The sequence below is a fragment of the Lepisma saccharinum genome, chromosome 13 (assembly GCF_977018435.1).
Source record: "Lepisma saccharinum chromosome 13, izLepSacc3.1, whole genome shotgun sequence".
Classification (NCBI taxonomy): Eukaryota; Metazoa; Arthropoda; class Insecta; order Zygentoma; family Lepismatidae; genus Lepisma; species Lepisma saccharinum.
The window spans coordinates 1562137-1585076 of NC_139241.1; the positions used below are offsets into that span (position 1 = coordinate 1562137).

General features: G+C 38.2%; 2 protein-coding genes across 2 annotated transcripts in view; both read left to right on the forward strand.

The window, feature by feature from the left end:
- LOC145997114 (C2 domain-containing protein 3-like) overlaps positions 1-22940 on the forward strand; it is a 123702-nt gene that overhangs the window by 37607 nt on the left and 63155 nt on the right. The window contains exon 7 of the mRNA XM_083133740.1: positions 18805-19392. Within this exon, the coding sequence (XP_082989866.1) occupies positions 18805-19392 (588 nt within the window). The remainder of the gene's footprint in view (positions 1-18804; positions 19393-22940) is intronic.
- Positions 2181-10620, forward strand: LOC145996848 (uncharacterized). Its single transcript, XM_083133380.1, has 5 exons — positions 2181-2257; positions 3201-3275; positions 5953-6093; positions 7020-7332; positions 8635-10620. The coding sequence occupies exons 1-5, from the start codon at positions 2181-2183 to the stop codon at positions 10618-10620; spliced, it is 2592 nt and encodes an 863-aa protein (XP_082989506.1).

The following is a 22940-nucleotide window of genomic DNA, read 5'->3' on the forward strand; positions in this document are numbered from 1 at the left end:
ATGGACTGGCTAAGCGTGGATCTAAAGTGCATTTTGGAAAACTTGAAAGTGGTATGTTTTCCATCGAAGTTCATTCTCTATGTATGTATGTGTGTGTGTGTATCAATCCTTTTTTAAAAAATATCCGGTTTCCTAGCATCATTTGTTCATAAACTCCTAATCTGCGAAGAATGGGCAAATTATTCAGGCATTCTCCAGAATCTAATGTTTACACTGATACATGATAGCTGTTTCCTAACTTCTGTCACTCTAACAAAAGATAACCTTTAATAATCAGTTTTCAATTTCCCAAGCGTTTACAAAATTAAACCCAATTTTCTTATGTTATTACTTAATTAACCCCTAATCTGTAAGTAAGTATTAATATATATACGGGAGATAGGGTCAAGGCCCTTCGAGGGCTATCAAGCCATGGGTTATTATATATATATATATATATATATATATATATATATATATATATATATATATATATATATATATATATATATATATATATATATATATATAAACACACACACATGTATATATATTCACTGATACTTTATTTTCTAACTGTTGTCACTGTAACAAAAGTTACCTCTTTCTGATACATTTTCAAGGACAAAGGCAAGAAGCAAGCGGGGTGTGAAAGTTTGTTTGGGAGCTAACATCCAGGGCATTGGTTGCTACTGTAGGAATGTCAACAATTAGTCAGTAATTGGAAATCATTTGTTTCCAAGAGTAAAAAGAGAGGGTGGCGTGTTAGTATAAGATGTTAGTGACGTCATGGGACTTACAGGTACGAATTCCCCTACATGTTTCGAACCTTCTGTATCTTTATTTACAAACCCAGGCCAGTACTTCACTCTTGTTACTTTTGTTAGCAATGTATAGAGAAGTGAAGTCCTTACCTTCAATTTTTTATACTTTGTTGGAGTCCCGCTTGGTTTTTAAAGTTTTGCTATTCACCGTTGGGTTTTTTTTTGCCACTTTTTACTAATGGCGACGATGAAGATGAGTGATGATGATTCGCTGGCGAATTTTTGCATATTTCTTTTTTTCCTTGAGGAAAATTCAAATGCTTTCAACGAATTAATTCATTTGACTCGATTTGAAACACTTTGTGCATATTTGGGTTTGATGTTCATATTAATTGCAAATATTAGAAGACTTGGCAGTTTCGTACCAGGTGTACATTTATTTCTACATCGTCGGAATGGGTACTGCTACTAAAATATAACCATACCACGTGATATAGTGTGAATTTCTCCCCATGTTGCAAGTGCAAGCGATTTCTAGTCCATTAGCAATACACTATATTCGAAAATCATGATGAATAAATGTTTATAGAATCCCATTCATTCCTTATGGAGAAAAAAATGCAACAACTTCAACTTTACTTCACATGACGGAAATCTTCAAACTGAACAGTTCATATGCCGGCCTCCGTGGCGGAGTGGTTAGCACGTCGTGCAACGACGCCAGGGGTCCCGGGTTCGAATTCCGGCCAGGGTGTTCTTTATGAGTGTATCTTCATCATATCATCACCCATTCACATCTTTGCGCTTAGCCAAAAGTGGCAAAACAGCGAAGTGAAATAAAATCAATCAACTCGCATTGTGAAAGGATAGTTGATTTATTATAGTATGCTTCTCTGCGCCATTGGAAGTTTCATATTTCCAAAATTCCAAGAGAATAATAAAAATTATAATCCGCATTTTCTCCGATTCTTCGCAACCATCTAACTACAAACCCCTCCCCCTGCCCCTTCCCAGGTCGCGGCGGAGAACGGAAGTGAGGGAGGGGCGAGGTGTCTGGTGAAATGACGAGAAACATGTTCCTTTCGGAGGAAAGAGTCCTGCATAGTCCAGAGTAAACACGTTGCCAGTTTTAATGAAATAAATTAACCACAAAATGTACAAATAAAACGCAGGCTTCAAAAAAATACAAATTTCGCTTTTCCTCTTTGTGAGTGAACTAATTGGTGTTTACGGATGAAGAAATACCTAACTATTGCAATTTTCATTTTACGAATCTCAACTATGTGGCAACTGCCTCTTTTGCCTTCTTGGTCAGTTCCTTTGATTTTCAGTGAGTCTCAACTTAGCCTACAGTCGACTGCTCAGGAGTACATTTGTGAGTGTGTGCGTGGTTATCTTCTAAGATTTGTTTGTTTGTTTGTTTGTGGCATCTCGAGAATGGGCAATAAGACAAAATGCAAGGGAAGCTTGCAGAGCAAGGCACAGAAGAATCAGAGAAAGCTATCACTTCGCAAGTAAGTTGTATTTCATTTTCAGAGAGTTTTGCTGTGGTAGTGGACATTACTATTTACGACAATATATTTTAGTTTTATTGTACTGAACAGGCTAGAGAAAAACCGGCAGTGATTTCTTTCGCATTTCTCGAAGTCCACCTTTTAATTTTGCCCTATTGGGCTTCTTTACTGTAAGACAAGGGTGAAACAGAGGGCGGGGTAGTTGATGGGTCAGTAGGCACCCCTCCAAAATACATGATCTGAAATTATTTTTTTTAAAAAAAAAATGGGTTTAGCATACATCACATAGAAATATAGATGCTAGAAATTAACAATCGAGATATTTTTCTTCATCAAAAATTTTGTTGCAATTTATTGAATTATATGTATCAAATCAAACAAACAAATCAATGGCATTTAGTTGTCGTTGATTAATTTACAATTCTCCATGAACTTTTTGTGCATGTTTTGATTTAAAAGTTGTAAACTTTTATTATTTCATAACATTTACACACTGGGACTAGTTATACGATTATCTCAATTCGAAGGTTGGTTATATTGCCTCACACTTGTACCTCTCCAATTAATCACGACGATAATGATGAATGATGAAATGGTTATTGCGCAAACACAACGAAACATTCCAGGTTTGAACATGGGATTTCTGGATTGGTAGCCATTTACGCTTACCATTTTGCCACGGGGATCGGATTGTACGATTATTTGTTGAATATCATTCGTGCACGTAGTAATTATGTGTAAAATGTGAAACAAGTGACCAAATTCTGATTGTAAGTATCGCTAATGACAGGCGTGTTTTTGTAGGCTGTATTTCTTCTCTTTGTATTGGTCCCTTTAATGTCGGTTTCTGTGTCAATTAATGCGACGATGAGGGTGAATGGTGAAATGTAAATTAATTTAAATAATGTTATGTGAAGTAATGTACCACATCCTTCGCTTTCAGGGCTTTGGAAGCGCGGCACAACAAACGAAGGATGGCAAACCAAGTGCCACAAGAAGAGTGGAACTTTTGCAATAAGTAAGTATCTAAAAATGAAGCTGTAAATCGACAATGCTTGTTCATGAAACAAATTTATTCCGATCAAATGTTATCTTCGGTAGTTTCCATTGGTGGCTGAAACAAAGTTGTATTTTTCACATGTAACACGCGTAATTTTATTACGCTCTTTACCCGAAATAGATAATTTGTACTAGTAATAATTAGGGACGTGAAGTGAAACCGAAAACGTGAGGAAAGCAAAATAAACTGTTTAAAATGTATTTGGGTAGGTAAAGGAGGCAAGTTTTCGGTGTTTCGGAATCCCGAAATAACGTGAATTATGCCATTTTTCAGAATAACATCGAATGTGCGAAATATGCAATATAAACGGGGGATATAACTTCTTCTGTTCAAAAAGAACTACCTGAAGCGCTATTTTGTCATTTGTAGTTTAGCTGATAATAGATCTACTCAAAAGAGATTATCATGATTCATTTATTGCAGTTTGCAGACATGACTGACGGTGTTTAACCTCGTCCTGAAATAGAATTCGCTGGGGGGTGGGATCTTCCCAGATAGGAAATTTCATTGCCCTCCCCCCCGGTTTTGGAATCCAATCGCCGCCACTGTGGATTACATATTAATGCATAGCTACAATAATCCACTGTCTCTAACACATTATGGAATCAGTGGTGTCATTCACAAGCTGATATTAAATGTGGTGTGATTTGTAATTTTTGCAAGTAGCTAATATTGTTTCGACCCACACAGAACTTGCAATATCTCTTGTTCTTGTTGAATGATTTAGTATTTTGGTGCCAGAATTCTAACTTACATAACTTCTAATATATGAAGCACTGCTGCAAATTGCTAGTAATTTTTTTTTTAAATACACATACATTTGAAATGTGCAATCGTCGCTGTATAACATGCCATTTGTAGTCAACAACGCAGAGTTCTAACTTGAGATATCTGCGCCCAGGGAGAGAACAAATTCAGTGGATTTTGGACATATTTTTAGCGAATGTTTACTCACATCGTAATTAGTTTTTTGGCGGGGGAGAGGAAATATATGACTTTATAGAAATGCGACCTTGTAAGTGGAACAAACAGGAAAACATTTACTAAAAGTCTTTCATCTCCTTGTAATCAATCCCGGGTTCGATACCCGGTGGAGGCACATAGTGGTTCGGATCCCACTTTAAACTGTAGGTCCAGTCCCGTTCTGTGAATAAAGTGGACTTAAAACAACAAATCAATCAATAAATCAATATTTCTTCTCAAACGGAAAACTGATTTAATTTTCAATAAAAATAAATATAAATTTCTTACGCTCTTACAGAGCGAACGAAGCAAACAAGATAATTTCGCGATTTCATACCATCGACACGCTACAACGTTTTTAGTGTTTTCAAATATCAAGATATAATAGCCTATTTGTCTATTGATTAGTCATGATGACTACTTCAACTGCTTATGAGAATGACTTCTTGAGGACAGATATGTACTCACTCACAGTATTTCAAGAGGGGAAAGAAGTTTAGTAAGCAAAAAGGAAAGTAATATGAAATCAGTAAAAATAAATAAAAATATGCAAAACAATATTTTCGCAAATTCACCCCCCTCACCCCGGTATGATTGATTGATTTCGTTTATTTTACTTCGCTTTTGTGCCACCTTTGGCTAATCGCGAAGATGGGGATAAGTGATGACATGATGGAATTGATAAATGGACAGTAACAAACTGCATGCGCCGCCCCCCGTGGCGGAGTGGTTAGCACATCGCCCTACGACGCTAGGTATCCCGGGTTCGAATCCCTGGCTGGGAATAGATGTTTGTGCACTTCCATTCATTAGTTTCACCATATCATCACTCGTCCCCATCTTTGCGATTAGCCGAAAGTGGCACAAAAGCGAAGTAAATTCAAGCAAATCAATCAAATTCCAATATTACGCCGGGATTGAAACCTGGGACTCCTGGCGTCATAAGCGCAGTGTGCTAACCACTCCGCCACGGAGACCGGCCCATGTTTGAATGAAGGTGAAGTGGGAGCAAGGGGATCACCCCAAGGGCTTGTAAAGAGTTTCCTCAAAATTCGACAGGCAGTTTACTACAAAGAACTTGTTAGGCGGTGTCTTGATAACTACAGAAACTAGGATGTGTTCCTAAAAACCTATTTGTTGGTCTAACATTTGTACTTATCCCCATTCGACAATTGCACTATAAGTGACATACATTGTGAACGCTTCCGTCAGGAAATATACTCCTGAACTCTTAAGATAGATGTTCCTCAAGCTAAATACAGCAGAAGATCCCTTACAAGTAAGTACATTTTACGTCAGTATACAGAATGTAACATATATTTGTTTCAATAAACAAAGTTATTTCATTACAACAAATAATTTGCATGATGATAAAACAATCTGTGCCCGATAGAAAAAAAACAGTAAACAGATTTAAAATCAGCTGAGAAAATGCTATCAGAATCACTCATTCTTTTCCATTTTTGTTTTCCATATTCATTGTAGCTTTTCATCTTATTAACGACGATTGCAAAGATTGGGATTTATGATGATTTTGTAAATTATTTATTTAAAAAAAAAAAAAGTGAATTGACGATTTCAGGAGATAAATGTAATGAAAAAGGTTTAATGCTCCTTATATGCACAATTGTTTTACATCCAAAGTTCTTGTCATGCCATCTTTTTATTACAGCGAACAAGACTTGCCGGAACTTCTGATTGAGGTGGGACCACCCCACCCGAGCACAGATCCTAAGGTGGCAACTTTAGAAGGGAGGAGAATCGTGGATATAAAACACTTCCTCACCCAAGTACGAGACCTTGAAAGGCACAGGTAAATGAAAAGAAATTATATTACGTAGTATTTTGAACACTTTGGAGTAGCTTGGAAGGTTGGAATGACTAAATATCAATACCACAAGGCACTGATGAGAAATGTATATTAATAAGATAATCTAATATTAGTGTGTAAATTAAACTTTTTGCTGCAAGAGGTATGTGATAGCAAGCATTAAAATAAGGTATTAATAAAAGGTAAAGGTAAAGTGTTCCCCTGTGCATAGCACCACGCCATGAAGGCGTATAGGGGGTGTGGGGGGAAACGCCCCACACTTTCTTGATCCGATCGTGAATGGGGGTGATGTGATCAGCATCACGCCCCTGACCGCCTTTACCCCCCAGGGTTTCCCCCAGGTACCCATGTTATTCGACGCTGGGTGAAAAAATACTTCAAAAGAAAAGTTTTCTGAAATTAAACTTACATTTCCCACCTACTTTCCCTTGTGCCTGTCTCTTGTGTATGCCAATCGCGATGATAATTACATGAAATGGACGAAGGGATACACACAACCAACCATGCCAGGACAGAACCTCAATCTGTCTTTTTTATTTGTTTGTTTGATTATCGTTATTTTACTTCGCTTTTTGTGACACTTTTGGGCAAGGTGAGGATGAGTGATGATGTGATGAAATTGATGAATGGACACTCACAAGCATATATGCCCAGGCGGGGATACGAACCTGGGACCCCTGGCATCCTATCGCGATTTGCTAACCACCCCGGTGCGGGAGCGCGGCAGAACTTGAATGTGGAACCTGCCGTGGTTTGTTCGTTGAGTCGACCACTCATCATTCTCGGATCCCGAGCGGCTAGTTTCATTTGTAAACCTGCGTTCATATGTATGTCTAATCCTTTGTTGCACTTTATGAATAGTACTGAATGATTTGCAGCTATATAACAAAAATATTCTTCATTTCCAGATGTCCAGTTCATCCGGGGGGAAGTATGAGGTTGCAGAAAGAGAAGAGGTACGGGCTCATGTCCGTGTTCGACTACAAGTGTGGTTATTGCAACCACACTTGTTCAATCACCACCGACCCCGTGGAGCGTCTCCCTAGTGGACGGAAGCCTCGCCTCCAGGAAACAAGCAAGCTGGGAGTCACCGATGCTGCCGTTTGGGGGTCGGTGAGCACCGGCCATGGACATGGGCCCTTGGAGGAATTTCTCTCCATCCTTGGCGTTCCCCCCATGAGCGCCAAGACATACCGAAAACATGAGGACTCACTGGGACAGGTATGTTCTTTGTTAAAACTATTCCAATTTCCGTATGCTTTAACGAAGCAAAATTTAATATCATATTTATATAACGTCGCCTTTGTTCCACTCTCTGTTAATCGCGACTATGAATATGAAACGTATGGGTGGCGCATAATGAAATTTTCAGTAATTATTATAGTTCTCTTAGCGTTATTCGACAATCTTTTCTCGCAACGGCAGCAGCGATGTTCATGTTTTCTTCCGTATGAGCACTGACCGGAGTTCCGGGTCCGCACATTCCTGTGAAATTGATTGCCTTCCCTCTTTATACATTTTAAAACCACTTGTCTTCGATCTATGCTATAGGGAAGAACACACTCTCCATAGGCCTCCTTTAGCATTGCATAACCCCCAGCTTTTGAATTTGAATTTTGAATTTGATTTTAAAATTGTGGGAGCGTCAGCACTTGGGCTATTTTGCTCCCGTCACATTATACGGGGGCCAGCCCCTTATCATTGCAAAGAACAACTCTAACGTTGCATAATTAAAAATCTTAAAATATTCTGACTTCTGTTAAAAGCTGAGGCTGTACACGGGCACTCAGCACACATTAAGGACAACAGGACAACACAAACAAAATTATACTGGCCATGGGGCCAGTCGCCAGAGCCTCGTTAGTCTTCAGTCCAGGGTTTACTAACGTGGAAGTGAGGTTGACATTTGGGTGTACTATGTGGAAGGTCACCCCTTACACCCCACCCCCAGCTTTTCATACGAAATCATAATTTCAACGCAGCGTATTGTTCGTCGCGTGTAACCTACGATATTTAAGTAGGCGGAACTTGATGTCTGAACTAGAACCTTGTATACAATACACATTAAGCTATCTATTTAACATAACATTAACTTCTAGCGCGAGAAATTATGTCAATAACAAAATAATGACCATTATTTCTTTCTTGATAGAATGTATATGCCACCACGGACATATAGTATGAGAGTGTACATTTTTTTCTTTTTTTGATAGAACGTATATGCCAATCTTTTTTATAATTCCTCTGTACAGACACTATCATGTTACTGTTTAACATACCCATACCTTTTAATAAAATATTTTTCAATTCTCTGGTTGTCTCGTCAGTTCTCGATCTACTGACGGAGTGTCACAATAAATCAGATTCAAACTTGTGAATATTGTCGTAAGTGAAAATAAATATTAGAGAGTAATTAACGACAATTTCAATTAAATTAATAATGTTAATCCAAAGAGCACACAACAATATAACATTTTGCATTTTGTTTTCTTATTTATATGTTTTTATCTCTTTTAATTGCAGAAATGGGAGGAAATACTCTCACAAAGTATGAAGAAAGCTGCCGAGGAAGAAAAAGAATTGGCAATGGCGGCAAATAGGCTGAATGACGGTGTTCCATGGACAACAGGTATTGTCGATGGGGGCTGGAGCCAGCGGTCTCATGGACATCGCTATTCAGCCAAATCTGGATGCGCCGCAATTGTCGGCTTTTATACAAAGAAATTGTTGTACGTAGGAGTGAGGAACAAGTTTTGCATTGTGTGTGCCAAAGCAGCCAACCGAGAAGAAGATGCGGGACCTCACAAATGTTTCAAGAATTGGAATGGCTCTTCTACAGCTATGGAAGCTGATATCCTTGTAGAAGGCTTCCAATTCTGCGAACAAGAATATGGCCTCCGAATAATGGAGTTTGTCGGTGATGGTGACTCCAACGTGCATTCGGCTTTATTGAATTCAGTTTCCTACGGGAATAGAATCAAGAAAATCGAATGCGCTAACCACGTCATAAAGAATTTCACCAAAGTTCTTTATGACATGGCAAAAGGTTCGAATGGGAAACATTTGAGTGCGTCCCGCATCAAGCACCTATCCCGGTGTGCACGCCTGACAATTTCCAGGAATACTGGAAATAAAGAAGGTCTCATTGCAGATCTCAGGAACGTACCTGATCATGTATTTGGAGACCATAGTCGGTGCAAACCTGAGTTCTGCAAGAACGCCGGGAAGAAATTTGCCCCCCTTCTGCTAACACAACTTCCACCGGGATTGCTAGTGGGTATCCGACAAGCGATAGCACGCGTACTTGGAAAAGTGGACTCGCTTGCTAGGAACTGCACTTCCAATCTTGCGGAGTCGTACATGTCACGAGTTGCAAAGTTCATTGGAGGGAAGCAAGTGAACCGATCGCAGCAGGGCTCCTACACTCGTAGGTGCCACGCGGCCGCACTTAGCTTCCAGCACGGGGGCAAGTGGCATGAACGGACGTGGAAGGCGATCACCACCAAGAGTCCTAACCAGGTGGTGAAACGCTTGTGCGACAAGACTTTTCAGCGCCAGGCAAAGTGTAGGCAGAGGTTGTTTCAGAATCCAGGCAGAACAACATTTCGCCCCAAAACAAAGGAAGCGCCTAAGCCTGACGGGGACAAGTACTATGGTCCCGAAGCGACTCAACCGGATGTAAGTTCTGAGGAACTGCAACTTCTGGGTGAGGAGTTTGTGAGGAACAAAGTACAGGTTACAGCTGACCAGAGAAAGGAAATAGAAGAGGCGACCCGCGATCAAAGTGGAGGCAGTGAGTCTGCTCATGGATTATGGCGGGAAGAAAGAAAGGTAAGGCTCACTGCTTCCAACTTTGGCGCGGTTTCTAAGATGAGAGATTCGACGCCTTGCAGAGCTACAGTTTCGAGACTTCTTTATCCCGAACCTGTCCAATGTTCTCCCGCCATCAGGTTTGGGATAGCCAATGAGCCGGTGGCCATTGCACAGTATGAAGCTCAAACCAACTCGTCAGTAATCAAATGTGGTTTGATTATTGACGAAGAGCTCCCTTTCCTGGCTGCTACTCCCGATGGTCTTGTGTCGACTGAAGGTGTTTTGGAGGTGAAATGTCCTTTCAGTGCCAGAAATATGACACCTGTTGAGGCTGCCCGGTGTCTGAAGCAATTTTGTAGTGTAGTTGATCCTGGAAATCAACTGCACTTGAAAGTCTCGCACAATTATTACTATCAGATCCAAGGACAACTTCACATCACAAGAAGACAGTGGTGCGATTTTGTTATTTGGACTCCGAAGGGGACCTCGATAGAAAGAATTGTGAGGGATGATGCGTTTTGGAATAGTGTGATGTACCCAAAGCTCCATCGCTTTTACCACTGTTGTCTGCTACCTGAGCTCGCAAGTCCGCGCTATAATATAGGTGGGATTCGCGAGCCCAGGTTTGTCAAGGAGGCCCAGGAAGCTCTGGAAAGTAGAAAGGGAAGAAAAAGAAAAGCAGACAGCAGGGAGTAGCTACGTACCTGAATACAACTGGAAAATTATGGGTAAAATGCAGGAAACGCCTGGAATGATTACAATTATGCAATTCTTCATGGATTTGAATTCAGTGGTCACAAAAACGTTTGAACTAACTTATGTGTGTACTAAAACCTGTTTTTCTCCTCATTGAAATTTTGCCGTTTCCGTAGAATGTATTTTAAGCTTTGGGACATCTATGCTTCCAGAACGATGATTTATTGGTGCGAGGGTGTGAAATGAAATCATGTTATTTAATTTTCATGTTTTTTAAAATTGTCTAAAGAAAAATATTCGGATAATTTTGAAAGGCCCTTATATTTAGGACGATAAGTAGAAATGTCAATTTCACAATGAATTTGCAACATTTCATAATTTTACATGAAGTGTTCTACTTTTAAGCATACAACTGTTTCTTAAAATTCATTTTTAATCGTGGAAATACCTTGGAAATTATCAGAGTTTAATGAAATGCTATGATTATTTTACTTAGTACCAGGTGCCGGCCCCCGTGGCGGAGTGGTTAGCACATCGCCCTACGACGCTAGGGGTCCGGGTTTCGAATCCAGGCCTGGGCATGGATCTTTATGAGTGTCCATTCATCAATTTCATCATGTCATCACTCATCTCCATCTTCGCAAATTAGCCAAAATACAAAAAGCGAAGTAAAATAAAGCAAATAAAAATAAAAAACTTGGTACCAGGAAACGATTTCACACCCCGGTTGATACCGTGACCCACAAAGATATATGTGCACATTTTTTTTTCACAATTTTTCTGGGATTTTACATAGTGCTTTTAAAGAAATAAACTGTACTCATGTTGGTACCCACAGTTTTGTTTTCCAAATTTCTCCTTCAACTTCATGTGTTTTACAATGGACAGTGTAAATCTATTTATGAACAAACAAATGGACACATCTCTATGGGTTACAGCTACTCTATCGGTGAGCTTTTGGCACATACAAATCAGAACTTTTACCTAGTGTTTCTTCCCAAAGTGCACTGCGTGATGACGTCAAGTTGAATATCCATTGTGCTGCTATTGAGGCAAAGCGTGTCCTCTGCTTTCTTGGTTATCTCTTTTTAATTCGCTGTAAATCAAGCAGATTGATCAAAATAGGAAGCAGTTGGCCTACTATGCCGCTTGTTGTATTTTCGCTTCAATATAAGCAGGATATTTGGCCTTTAGCCTATTTGACCCAAAGTATCATATGTTCACAATATTTACTTTTGTATCCTCACTCCACGTGCCGTTTCACGCTCTTCATAATAGAATATGTAGTTATGATATATGATAGAATGTTTCTTCATATTTCTGACTCATAACCTGGTGAATTCAAATCAAAAATCTAATGGTTAGTCCTAAATATACGTACTAAGCATATCTTCTTGCATATTTTCGCAGAACATTCTGACAAAGTTTCACAGTCGATATAGTAATCGCCTGATTTTAAGTAAAGGATGTGCAAATTTCAATTTCCATGAAAATTGTCAATGAAGGTGAAGGTCTTTGAAATATCTTGAAAAAACATGTGTGGGTTTCAAGTAAATTGCTACAGAGAAGTTTTGTTAGTACTGTTAGTTTATGTATTCTGCGTAAAATTGCCATATTGTGTTGCCAAAAATTTCAATGTTCGTAAGAGAAAAAAAGTATCTGTATTTGTTTCGGTCACTTAAAACAGTTGTACATGTTGATTAGAACAGTTTTTTTTTTGCTTCGAAAGAGAATAATAACTCACTTTCAAAGTTATTGTAAATTTTTCATAACAATGACGTATTGTATATCTGTCCATTTCAATAGATTTTTAGCATCACTTATGTTGTTTTTTCATTTTCCTAATGTTCAACCTCAGCCATGATATTATTATACTTTCTAGTAATTACGTGTTGAATATGTTACACAGACAAATTATGTATGAATATTTGTGTGTGTGTGTGTGGTTTGCGTGATTATCTTTGAAATTGAACGTAATTACTTACATCTTTATTTTTTTAACCTGACACATGGTTTTAGTTTGCAGTAAATTGTGTTGTGACAAATAGTAGTTAATAATAATAATACTAAATAATAAAATATTTTGATCTATTTTCCGAAGGAAATATTATTGCGGAGACCTTCATGGTATAATGTACGTGAGCCCTAGATCATGCAATATGCACAAATCTCGATTTCTAGAACAAGAATATATGTGCCGTTCAAAATGTTCTGGTTATATGGTTATATACAGAAGAGGCGATTGGGTGCCAAATCTAGGAGGGAAGGACAGCTTACTTTCTCTTGATAAATAAGAGGCCATAGTGCGGGGACAAAAAGTAGGGGGCAACTGCCCTCAACGCCTCCCTAATATAATAGCCGCCACTGGTATAATATATATATATATATATATATACAAACACATTGAATTATTGTAAGGAGTATAGTTATTACTCCTATTAATAATAGCATTATATTTTGTGGTTAAATGGGATAATAATAACAAAAACAGAGGGAAAAAGTAATCATAAATAAATAAATATGTTGTGTTAAGAAACAACGTGTTTATATAATATGCTCTACGTCATTATCACTGGTTTGCAATACGTTTCTTCCACTCTTGATGAACAACCATTAGAAATGAACACGTTAAAGAATAAATAAATATGGAAACTTAAAAGCATTTTTTCCCTATGTATTGCGACTTTTGGCCCACCCTGTATGTGTGTATATAATGGTTGTACGCTCGCACACACATTTCTCTATCTCTCTCTCTCTCTCTCTCTCTCTCTCTCTCTCTCTCTCTCTGTGTGTGTAATCTTTTCTCATTTGGCGTTTTTTTTTTACTTTTCGGATGCTCTTTATGGGTCACATTTTTAGATTGCGATTTTCAAATCAGTAGTGTTGCCCACGGGACGAGACGGGACAGGCTTTTAAAAATTCGAGAGGAGACGAGATTGATCATGTGTTCCGAGACAAACGAATATTTTCGAGACGAGACAGCATTTCACAGCATTTCCACGAGACGAGACAGGCCAAAGTCTCGTCTCGTGGGCAACACTACAAATCAGCAATGTGGGAGAAAGCCAGGAAACTTATAATTCGGTAGAAAACGATAGTTTACCGGTTGACTGAAGGGCAGGTTTTTGCGACTAGTCGGTATGGTATCTGACTGCCACGCGAGATACCCGGATTCGATTAAGGTTGGAATTTTTCCGGCCTTGTCCCCAGTTAAAACGGCTCCGGTTTTCACCCAGCCTCAAATCAGTGGTTACCTGGAGGAAACCGTGGGAGGTGAAGGCGGTCGGAGAGTGGTGCTGATAACATCACCTCCAAAGCGGTCGAGATCGAGAATATGTGGGGCCCTATACCCCACATCCACTAAATGTGCCTCCTCTGCACGGTCCTACATGCACGGGGAACTTTGCCTTGACTTCCAAAAGACGAGACCAACGTTGAGACGTGCTTCTCTAAAGACTGAAATCACCGAGACCTACTGTTCGACACTCTCGTCTCGTTGGATAGCTGGTCAATCAGAATGTGTGGCCTTCGAGAAATTAACCTAAACCAAAGTCGCGCTAGACCTCAGAACTCGAAGGGATTGGTACAAGTTTGTTACATCTCAATATTCTAAATTGTAATGACAGGGCCGAGAACAAGACAAACTTTGTAAAATCGAGACGAGACAGAGACCTACTGTTCGATAATGACCCCCGTTGGAGACTTTGGTAAACTGTAATGTAGGCTATGGTGTTTGAAAAATACCCAAAAACATAAATACATTATTATTTAATTTATCACATAAAAATGGGAGTAAAGTTAATTCATTTCATTCCTCTGACGACCTAGGGCGCCCGAAGAATTTTTGTCTGCAGGAAGGTGAGGCATGTCTTCATCTTTAGTCATTAGGAAAATATATATTACCTATATTAATATTATTATTATTATTAGGGCTGAGCTGATAGCGATGCCGATGTATCGGTATCGGCCGATACCAGTGATATCGGTATCAGAAAGTATCGGTTGGAATTCTTCCACCGATATCAGCCGACACTTTCCCGGCATTTTGGTCCTTCACGAGCTCCGCAAAAATGCCGCGCAACCCTTTCGTAGAGTCTAATTATCCTGGAATTATGCAAAAGTCAAACTTTCTTTTCACCAATTTTTGCACCAATTTTGCAAGACAAACTATATTTCTTTATGACATAATATATATTTTAATATTCTGATGCAATTCTTGAATATTATAAAGCAAATTTCTTGGTAAATCGATACATATAATTGGAGAAGAATATTTACACACCAATATTGATCAATATTTTGAACAAATTTTAATTATTGCAATTTTCAAGTATCGGTATCGGTGAGAGTATCGGTATCGGTGAGGGTATCAGCATCGTATCGGTTCAAAGTGGTATCGGCTCAGCCCTAATTATTTTACAGATCATAAAATTGTAATTGAATTCATAATACTTTGGCATTGTTGACAAGTTCATATTTGAGTCCACTATCATTATAAAATAATCGAGAAAATAAAAACATATAGAGATCACTTTCTCTGCTCTCCTTCATGGTATCCCTGATGCATGATTTTACGCGCCGAAAGATTCTGCAGAAAAAAAAAAAGTAATTGAAAATACCGTCCCGTGTATTGTCAATGTCAGTTTCCGACTTCCGTAAATGTTTTCTGCACTTTCTAGATCCCGAAAACGAAAGTCTAGAAATGTCAATACAAATTCAAAATTTAAATTTCATGAACTTGTTCCAGATATCTCAGTTCTCTCCCATCTGGTGGTTTCTTTCCAGACACCACAGCAACTCTCATATTGCAAGAAAGTTGACCGAGGGTTTCGGTGTTCCTCGCTCCCATCAACAGTCATAAATTATATTGCTGCTAAGTGGACGAGGGAGGCAGCTGTGGACTTGGCGCGCTCTTCGAACGACCCGCCTCTTGTGCAGTGTTCCCTTGCGCAGTGTTTCCAACGAGTGTAAACCTCGGCAAGTTTTTAATTGTCCCCCATCGCCTTAATCACAACATAAAAAAAATATAATCCGATTCACATGAAACACAACTGTGTTTTCACCAAGGCGCTCTCTGAAGGGAGGTTAATTACTTATATATTTTTGGTAAATAAAATAAAATGTTGGTGCTATAGTGGTGAAAAATCAGATCAAATTCGGTATATACATTTACATTTTGGATTTAAAATTGTGACTATAATCCTAAATTTGATTTAAAAACTGCATTTGTTACACAAAATAAACATATTCCTTCTAATAGCACATTTATGTAGTTACCAGAATATTAAGTTTATTCCTGTATAGAGAGTGCATTTTGCTTCTCAAATATTTACAGCAGAATTATGCAATTTTCCATGAATTGCATAACTTGCAGGATAATTCAAACTTCAGAAAGTGTCACATCATTAAATAAACTCTAGTCCCGATTAGCCTTACTGTGCATAAAGTGGACTTATAACACTAAATCAATGAATGAATGGTGTTTAAGAGTCTATTTTGCATTTTGCATCATTTCGTGACAAAACAGTGTAGGAAAATGCACCTCACACCTTTCAGAAACATGAAAAATTAACATTTTAATGTATTGTTTAACATTTCGTGGTTTCATCAAAAATTAAATTTGTGTGCCTCTACTTACTAACTAACTTTCTAGCCTTCTTAAACCCGAAGGTTCATGGCTGCAGCAACACAGGCCTTCCATCTGTCCCTATCCTGAGCAAAATCTATATACTCTTTTCCATCCCTACTGATTTCATTTAGGTCCATCTCAATGTTGTCTCTCCATCTTCATCTTGGCCTTGCTACAGGTCTCTTACCATCAGGTTTCCCAACAAGAATCCTGTAAACTCTTCTTTCCTCTCCCATTCGTGCCACATGGCCTGCCCACCTAAGTCTTCTTGATTTAATTATTCTAATAATATCTGGACATGAATACAAATTATGTAGTTCTAAATTATGTAACCTTCTCCACTCACCTCTCTCTCCTCATCCCTTTTAGGTCTAAATATTTTACTAAAGATCTTATTTTCAAATACTCTCAATTTATGTTCCTCTTTCAATGTAAGAGACCAAGTTTCACATCCATATAATACTACAGGCAAAATTACGGTTTTGTATATTTTAACTTTTAGTTTCTTAGATATTAAATGAGAAAACAAAAGTTTATGAAGAGAAAAGTACTGCTTTGCTTACACAGAAAAAATCTTTCCGTGCATGTTATGCAGTGGCGAAGCTCCTATGAGGCTTTTGAGGCTTAGCCTACCCAAAAAAATGTTGAAATTAAAATGTTCTTGTACCCTGTAACAATCGAAGTTCGTTAAAACGAATTAAACTATGTAATCCGAACGTTTGGTTCCGCCGATCCTTCCATATATCTCGTCAGGCAGGCCAGAAAGAGAGAGCGCGTTCGGGCCGAACTGTGAGGCTTTTCGTCAAAAGCCTCACGTTTAAAAGCAGCTACAGCGTGAGCTCTGTGTAGGTGGGAGGGGAGGGTAAGGGGAGGGGACTGCCGATTCACTGGGTGAAAGCGGCTAGCCTCAGAACCAACCTGTTGTGCTTCTAGTCTTCTTGTGCAAAGTGCATCGTTCACGCTCTGCATTGTTGAATGTTAATTTACTTCAAGTGCATCCGCGCGTGTGTTTGTGTGTGTGTCACATAGTGTATTTATGTTATAAAAATATAATACTGTGAAATTGTGTTGGAAACTTTAAGATGATTTGCAGTAAAATAAATGTAAGTGAACAAGACTTCGTGGCTCTCAGATCCTTAACCTACGAAATCTTGGACACCCTGACTGTACAACTGGAAATACGTTTTGGAGATCTTGAAAAGATAAAATTTGTTGCATTGGTAGACCAAAATAGCTTTGGGGAATATAAACTACATTTTCCTGTGATGAAATTAAGTAACCTTCTGTCCACACATTCATTTTTCAACAAAGAACGATTAGAAAATGATTTAAAGGATATCTATGCTGATGAAGAAAAGCATTTACCTCCTGCAGACCTTCTAAAATTCATAGTTAGCAATGATCTTCAAACAATCTACAAAGAAGTAACACAACTTATCAAGTTGGTCTTGACATTCCCAGCTTCCTCCGAAAGAAGTATGAGCACCTTCAAGAGAGTAAAAAAAATTATCTCCGTAATTCAGTGCAAAATAAAAGATTAAGTTCTCTCAGTACAATAGCCATTCAAAAAAAACTGGTTAAAGAACTTTCTATTGATCAAGGCTTCAAGGAAAGAGTAATTGATACTTTTGCGACCAACAAGAATCGATGCATGAACCTGTTGTATATAAAAAAATATAAGCAGATTTTTCAGCCTACCCAGTATTTACACCTTAGCTTCGCCACTGATGTTATGTAACCTTGAAGAAAAAATAAAGAAAACTACATTATGTATTGTATACCTTTTGCTATGGTATTTTAACCCTTAATCACTGGGATGTGACCCATAAGACAAGCATGCTGTGACTCAGGTGTTGTTCAAAGTTACATATTTTTAATTGTACATGAGCCTTGAGGCATCCTATTAGTAATTAGTAAAGTTTCATTGAATTCTGGCTATATATTTTTTTCTCCAAAAGTATCAGCAGCAAGTGCCCAATTCTTGGCATGAGAATGGAACACACATCAGGCAATATGCATGTACTGTCTTCAACCCTCACATCCTAGTGTTGCCTACACGGGGGCCTAACAAGGTTCTAATTTCGTAATATTTTTTTTTTTTTTTTACTTTTGACTGCTTTGTCTTCTACTACTTGATAAATACAAATTGTTTTCTTTTCAACCATAGAGTTGTAGCCTAATCTGTACTGAAAAAATGAGGTAAAACTCTAGCATTCGTAGTTGCAGAGACATAAAATTTTCTGTAAAACCTTGTGAAGTTTTGAACTTCCTGCCAAAAATGCAATTGCCGTTCAGACCTTTATTGCATTAAACCAGCATCATTTGATTTAAGTGTTAATCAAATCACTATACCATGTTTTTTTTTTTAATTATTCAACTATTCTCTTGTAATTTTTTTTGGTCATTTTCAAAATTATTGTAAGGTCATTCATTGTATAGCTTATTTTTTGAGACTTTTTAGATCATCAACTTCCGAGCCCAAATTATAAATGCTGTGCACATGGGTTTTGTTATTAACGATGTCTGTATTCACTAATTATTCTCTTCCTTTCCAGCTGTTTATTTTAATCAGCAACACATCCACACGGCCGTTTTAAGAAGGAAGCCAATGGAGAAGTGCATGTCTGCCGTGTTGCCTTTCCGAGTTTTCTCACGGCACCTCAACCAACGCATCCCATGCTTAATAGGCGTAGCAGAATTCAGCATGGCTAAAGTGTTGAGATCAAAAAGTTTTAGTCTTGCGGAAGAAGTGCCGATCTTCTATATTACTTCTAACGGGGACCGTTGCATCGGAAAACTGAAGTTTCGGATTGAATTTGGAGGCGACAAACTACATTTCGGAAAGGACTTCGTAGCTTCCTTGGGTGTCAAGGTTCATGTGGAAGAGGATGACAAGCCAGATAGTGGAAGGACAGAGAATGCCGTTAACGTAGTTCCACCACTAAGAATGCAAAGTTCCGATGAAACTGATTTGAAGGAAGTTGAGTGTGTTGGAACGGGACAAAAGAAAACTGGCAGTGATGCAAAAAAATGTGACGGTCTCGCGCGAAACAGTGAAGGTGATGTGCAAGATATGTCTCCCAGGAGCGGAAACTCTGAACAGGTGTTGTCATCACGTGAATCAGCAAGTTCTACAAAGGCAAGTGAATGCTCATCTTCTTTTTTGTTTACATAAAAGGAAAGTTTATGCAGTCAGGTGTAAAGAGAAGAAATAAATTTTGTAATGTTGCTAAATTGTGTGCCAAATGCCTTGGTCTTTATTCAAACTTAAATAAGTGAATTTTGTTTTAGTCCAGTTTTGTGTATGCTAAAGTTTTAAGTGAGGTCCCCTTCACTCAGGGTGTCTACCAGTCATGAAAGTCTAGAACAAGTAAGGAAATCAACATGTAGGTCAAGAAGTCAAAATTGTACTTGGGGTCAAGAATGTTTGCTATCCCAATGACCGATTGATTGATGTAGTTTATTTTACTTCACTTTTCTTCCCATCATGAAGATGAGAATGAATGGTGGTAAGATAAGATGGATGAAGGGACAATCACAAATATACAAGGGTTGGATAAAAAGTACTGCTGTCCCGTGAAAGGGGCGAGTCACAGCGCCACAACCGTTTCGTGGTTGATAAAGGAATGTCAGACGAGGAAGTATAGTGAGTGGGGTGTGATTGTATGTTATTCAGTCAAAAACAGCAGTGCTCTGAAGCAGAGGATGAGAGTGCAAGCGCCCTAACAATATGTTTAGGCAAGAAGAACAACGTCTCTTAGGCAGACGGTCAACGCAGCCTACTACTGCACCTTCTTGCAACACCACCTTCGTCTCGCATTAAGAAGGAAGCGACGGCACATTCTGGGACGGTATCCCATCATCCTGCTTGACAATGCAAAGTGTCACACTGCAAACACTGTGACGGCGCTCCTGCATAACTGGTAGTGGGAGGTACTGGAACATCCGCCGTATTCACCGGTATGAGACCGTGTGATTACGACCTTTTTGCCAAAATGAAGGAACCACTGTTCGGGAAGCACTACGACACGCACGAAGCCATCATAACGTGCCATAGGGCGGTCACTGCGGGACATCGACAGAGATGGATGCGCTGACGGTGTACGACGCCTTCCATACGTGTGGCAGAAGGTCGTAGAGATGGGGGGGGGGGGGGTGATTACATTGAAGGAATGTAACACGTGCTCCTCTGCCAATACATTCAAGTACCAATTATACCAGTGTTTCCATTACTTTTTATCCAACCCTTGTATATGGACGACAACAGGCGCCCCACATAAGATTGTACTGGCTGTGACTCCAGATGTCAGAGCCTCCCTATTTTGCCAAAGCAGTCCAGCCTGCATTATTAGATAAAACAAGTGATGCTCTTGTTTAATACAGATTGTTTTTGTCTTAACTGGCTTTTTGGTATATATATATTTCCATAGTTGCTAATTTCCAACTTTACCTAAGTTAAGTAGGGGTCGTATAAATAAAGGTTAAGAAAAACTAACAAAAGGTCAAGAAAAGTCAAGAATTTTGTATGTTATTTTGGGTACTGAACTCGGGGAACCCCCTTGATTATAGAATGATAATTACACTATGAAGAATAGTAGAACTCAGCGGTTTTGACTGGAGGCACATCCAGCTCCTAACACATCGCGAGAATTGGTTGCTAAAATATGCTGACAGCACCAAACTTAACCCTCCTAACCAAGTATTAACCATTAATTTCACAATTACAATTCTCATAATGCATATGGCCCTCCCCTACCCGATGCTTAGTGGTAGGGTCATCATCTTGTAATCAAGGGGTCCCAGGTTTGATACCCAGTGGAGGCACATAGTAGTTCAGATCCCACTTTAAACTGTAGGTTCACAGGGTGGCTACTCACCGGGAATTATGCATGAATTCTGCATGAATTTTTCTCTTTAGATGTGAAAAATTGCAACTTTTATTAATCCAAATCCCATTGAATTTATACATGTTTTTTAATGCCCTGAGGCAAGTTTTTCACAATTTAGCTTTGATTTTTATCGAGGAAGGATAAGAAAGGTGTGTGGAAAATTAAACACAATCTGTTTGCTTTGTTAGTGTCCTTTGCAATCTATCTTGACAGATGGAAGATTATTGCAAGATAAAATATCTTGAAGTCGATTAGGTAAAGTTGAAATTCTTATACAATTAATAATTTTCATAGATTAGTATATTCCGTAACATTTGTGGCCTGTGTTTGTAGATATATTTCTAGTCTGAGTAGGTTAAATGACAAATGTAAAGTCTGCACCTTAAATTATATATACTGTTGAATTAAATTGAATTAGAATTTGTGGATACATTGGAATCACAGAGGCTCTATATATTGTTAATATATTTGTGTGTGGGTGGTGAGAGGCAGTAATACGTAAGATTGAAACAGAGAAAACATCTGCTTGTACCCTTGAATTTTTGGAAAATTCACTTTGAAAACTGGGAATTATACTTGAATTTCATCATGGTCCTAGAGTGGCCACCCTGGTCCAGTGTTGATTAGCCTTACTGTACATAAAATAGATTTAAAACACCAACCTAATCAATCAATCAATGAGTTGTTAGGTCAGGACGCTATATTTAGGACTCTTGGTAACTGATTTTTGCGAGGTGTTAGATGCTGGATGCATCTAACGACACACCCAGATACTGGATACTCTAGTTCTTTCAATTTTTGTGGAAAGTAAAGTAAGTAATATGTTGTGTTTTTCTTCTTGAATAAAGAGATAATGGGGTGACCCTTTTTAGAGACATCCGAATGTCAACCTCCCTCCCACATAGTACACCCTGGACTGCATTTTTGTAACTAACGAGGTTCTAGCATCTTGACTCTCAGCCAGTTCAATCTCAATGCTCTGTTGGCGATGTGTTGTGTCTTGTCCATGTGCATTGGTAATTGTCCCTTCATCAATTTCATCTTGTCACCATTCATCTGCATCTTTACACTTAGTCAAAAGTGGCAGAAAAGTGAAGTAAAATAAAGCAGGTGAATCAATTAAGAAGACATATTGGCCAATTAATGGATATTTATTTATCAGGGGTACAACGTTGGATACATCATCCTATTCTGATTCTTTCAAAAAACAACAATATGGAAGTACAAATCAGGGTGGATAAAAATAATTTTTATTTAAAGAATCATTTATGATGATTTTTTTATTTAAATTGGATTTTTAAAATTAATTTTTTGATTTAAATAAAAAATGCTTAAAATTACTTGTATGGTTTTTCTCACCATACATATAGTTTTTTTTAGAAAGGCTTTTTCTGGTAAACAACCCTGTTATATATTGGAACAGTTTGATTAAAGCAAATAAAAAAAAATATGTGTAAATATACATTTTTCTGTTTCTGATACTGTACATATGAGCCTACTATGGAAAAGTTCATTTGAGTGTGTTAATGAAATTTTAATAATTTCAGTAACTTTTCTTCCAGGGAAAATAAAACATTCTGGATGTACTTTATAATTGTAGTTTGCAAAATATCTGCTTCCATGTTTGTTTGCAGTAATGACACTACTTACAGTTTAACATGATTAGTATTTTGTGTATTATTCTACACAAGATGTTTTGCTATTTTTGCCTATAAAAATTATGGACTTTTAAATCAAGAGAAATTTAATTGTTTTTACAATTTACATATTACATTTACTTTTGTATGAGCTTCACCCCATCA